Raw genomic sequence first — 3,801 nt, 5'->3', positions numbered from 1 at the left:
GCGCTGGCTGGCGCTCCGGCGCCCGAGGGCCCCTTCCCGGCCCGCCTGCTGGACGTCAGCGGCGCCGGAACCCTGGCCCACAGCTACCAGTATGAGGTGTGTCTGATGGGAGGTTCTTCTGAGACCAGTGATTTCAAATTCATAAAGCCAGTTATCCCCAACCTTCAGCCCCATTCCCCTGGCAAAAACATAGAGGAAACTTCTACCTTCCCAAATAGTTTTGGATTTAATAATTGACAGAAACCCACTTAAAATATTTACTTAATTATATTTCTTGTTAAGTAAATTGTTTGTGCTATTTACAACTAAGCACTATTTAATTTTCTGTCACTAATTCCAATGTATGCGTTAGTATACGTTTTCTTTTCCTCACATCTATTCCCAGTGCATTGTATCTGATAGAATTGTAATAAATAAAATACGACTTTATCTTCAAAGTTGATAGTATTTTTTCAAAATTTCAACTTATGCATATCTTCATTGAGGTTGTCTTTGTCATCTCTATACTTTTCATGTTAGTTTTCCTTTTCTTAGACTTCTTAATTTATTAAAACATTCTAGTGCGTGGGATATGTATGTTTAATATTTCACATTGCATTCTATTTTTCTTTCTAAATTGGCATTCTTCTTGGCTTGTCATCCTTGATTTTAATTATAACACTTTTCTAAAATTTTATTTCTTTTAAAGTTCTATTTTCCTACTATTTCTGTTATGTGATATGATAAAGCCCTAATCAGTTTTATCTTAAAGTAAGGAAATTTATTGTGAATAACTGAGCATGTGTAACTATGTTTAACTTTGGGGATATAAGTACAAAGTCTATTCTTTGGACTACATAGAAATATCTAATAATTTATTTTTAATTCTGTATGAGAAATTGAGAGTCCTGTTAAATTGTTAATGCCAAACAATCCAATCCCAATTCAGTCCAAAAAAACAACAGAAGTTATCTATCAGAGGTATAGTGTGGCTTTAATATTTAATAGAATGGATTTTTTGTTGTCGTTTGGCTTTGGTTTTGTATTTTCGCAGTATCTAGTCTTTTCCTAGTTCAACACCTCTGGATTTAATCTAAATCCCTTATTATGGGGAAATTATATCTTTCTTGGTAGAGGTTTTGAATAAAATATTCTGTTAGGCAGATACTAAAATGTTCTGTTAGGCAGATACTTTCAAAAATGGTAGGTGTGCGTTAGTTTGATCCATTCTTTTCCTTCCTTTATTTGATGCAATTAAATTAGGTTCTACTAAATGTCAATTAAGAGATACCTTAAAATAGAGTTTGGGCTCTTCTTTTTCCTTGCAAGTAGTTTCAAAGTTAAAATAAGGGGGAAAAAAGATAAATGAAAGTAAATAGAAATTGAATAGTCTGAGTAAATGCAATGATGTAATTTTCAAATGGTAGGTATTGACAGGCAGTTAATACTGTTTCATGTCCTACTGACTAAGGTTTCCTTACTCATACCTCAATACAAGCACTAGTGAGTAGATAATTTGCCAACCAAAAAAAACTTAAGACCTTATTCCTGTCCTCAAGTGGTTCACATATTGAAGAAGGGACAGGCTGCCATGAAACAGGAAGCAATATTATTTACAGAATAATCATAGTTATATTCATATATTTTTATAGCACCAGAGAGGAGGAACAGCCTAAATGCTTGGTTCTTATTATATAGTGAGAATTACACTTAGGGAGTGTAGTGGGATTTTTAAATTTTTTGAAGAAGATAAGAAACAAGTATCCTTTTGGTATTCCTATGCCCAAGGTTCCTGAGAAAGTGAAATCTGTTACTCTAGTGCTGGCAAAGGCATTGACAATTTTTCCTTTGGTTGCATGGGAGTTGGTCAAAAGTGAAAGGCCTATTAAAAAGCTAAATCTAGCAGTGAAGTAAAGTTACTGCTAGAAATTTTTTTTAAAACTGTTAAAATTTTAACTTTCCCATGAAGCAATGAAGAATCTAAGAACTCGAACGAATCTCTATATCAGCATTATTTTTAGTAAAACAAGCAAACGAAAGAAAAATTGAAGTAAGCTACTAAAGAAAAAATTTAAAACACTCAAAAAGCTGGTGCAACCATTTTAATCTATTGGAAACCACGCGATGGCGCTGCAGACTAAGGAGACCGGGAAAGATGAACTGAAGCCGCTACCCAACTCGCTAACAGGAAAGGAAGATCCCTGGGCAGAGAAGCTGTAGCGGCCCCGGATTGGAAAGGGGTAGGAGACGTAGACCGAGCTACTACACGGTTTGGGTCTGAGGTTTATGACTGTTTCTTTATGCACAGCACTGGGTTCTGACACATACTGATGAAAAAGGCAACTATGGAGGCCAGAGGATTGCACTTTCTCAAACAAAGGCAAGTCCTAATTCTTTTTTTATTTTGGGGTGTGTCCTGGGCATATTCTGGGTTTGGACGTTATGTGGTGACAGAGGAAACAGAAAGAGGATCCTTTGTGGTCAGTCTGCCAAAGGATCTGGGGCTGGGGGTGGGAGAGCTGGCTGCAAGGAGAACGAGGGTGGTTTTTGATGATAACAAACAATACTTGCTCTTGGATTTTCATACTGGAGATTTGCTCACAAATGAGAAACTGGACAGGGAGAAGCTGTGTGGCCCCGTGGAGCCTTGTATGCTGTATTTCCAAATTATAATGGAGAACCCCTTTCAGATTTACCAAGCTGAGCTGAGAGTTAAGGATATAAATGATCACTCACCAGCGTTTCAGGACAAAGAGATGGTCTTTAAAATACTAGAAAATACTGCCCAAGGGACAGTATTTCGACTAGCAAGAGCACAAGATTCAGACGGAGGGCTTAACGGTATCCAAAACTATACCATCAACCTCAACTCTTTTTTCCATATTAATATTGATTACAATGATGAAGGTATTGTATATCCAGAGCTAGTGCTGGACAAAACTCTGGATTGGGAGGAGCAGCAAGAGCTCAGTTTAACACTTACAGCAATAGATGGAGGGTCTCCACCCAGGACTGGGACTACTACCATACGTATCGTGGTCTTAGACATCAACGATAATGCCCCACAGTTTTCCCAGGAGCTTTATGAGACCCAGGTTCCAGAAAACAGCCCAGAAGGGTTCCTTATTATTAAAGTCTCTGCAGAAGATGTTGACACAGGACTCAATGCAGAAATTTCCTATTCATTTTTTGATGCTTCTGAAGATATTCGAACAACCTTTGAAATAAATCCTTTTTCTGGGGAAATCATTCTCAGAGGATTAATTGATTATGAGTCAGTAAAGTCTTACAAGATAAATGTGCAGGCAGTGGATGGAGGGGGCCTGTCTGCAAGCTGTACAGTTTCGGTTCAGGTATTAGATACTAATGACAACCCCCCTGAATTGATCATATCATCACTCTCCAATCACATTGCGGAGAACTCTCCTGCAACTGAACTGGCAGTTTTTAGAATTAGAGACAGGGACTCTGGAGAAAATGGGAAGATGGTTTGCTACATTCAAAAAAATTTGCCTTTCCTTCTAAAACCCTCTGTGGAAAATTTTTACATCCTCATGACAGAAGGAGAATTAGACAGAGAAAGCAAAGCTCAATACAACCTCACTATCATGGTCACTGACATGGGAACCCCCAGGCTCAAAACCGAATACAACATCACCGTGCTGGTCTCCGACGTCAACGACAACGCCCCGACCTTCACCCAATCCTCCTACACCCTGTTCGTCCGCGAAAACAACAGCCCCGCCCTGCACATAGGCACCATCAGCGCCACAGACAGAGACTCAGGCACCAATGCCCAGGTCACCTACTCGCTGCTGCCGC

General features: G+C 38.8%; 2 protein-coding genes across 2 annotated transcripts in view; both read left to right on the top strand.

The window, feature by feature from the left end:
• LOC106148087 (protocadherin beta-9-like) lies at positions 1 to 434 on the top strand (the record flags this gene model as incomplete). Its single annotated transcript, XM_013512256.1, is given in 1 exon segment — positions 1 to 434. A coding segment is annotated over 1 exon segment (237 nt), but the record flags the coding sequence as incomplete, so codon positions are not given.
• A 391-nt stretch (positions 435 to 825) lies between these two features.
• LOC102003539 (protocadherin beta-10) overlaps positions 826 to 3,801 on the top strand; it is a gene marked incomplete in the record, with an annotated part of 53,616 nt that continues 50,640 nt past the window's right edge. Inside the window, 1 exon segment of the mRNA XM_013512254.1 lies at positions 826 to 3,801. Coding sequence (XP_013367708.1) covers positions 2,310 to 3,801 — 1,492 coding nt within the window.

The sequence above is a fragment of the Chinchilla lanigera genome, unplaced genomic scaffold (assembly GCF_000276665.1).
Source record: "Chinchilla lanigera isolate Chin_1 unplaced genomic scaffold, ChiLan1.0 scaffold00014, whole genome shotgun sequence".
Taxonomy (NCBI): Eukaryota; Metazoa; Chordata; class Mammalia; order Rodentia; family Chinchillidae; genus Chinchilla; species Chinchilla lanigera.
Note: the sequence above shows the minus strand (reverse complement) of the source record. Positions and strands in the feature narration are given on the sequence as shown.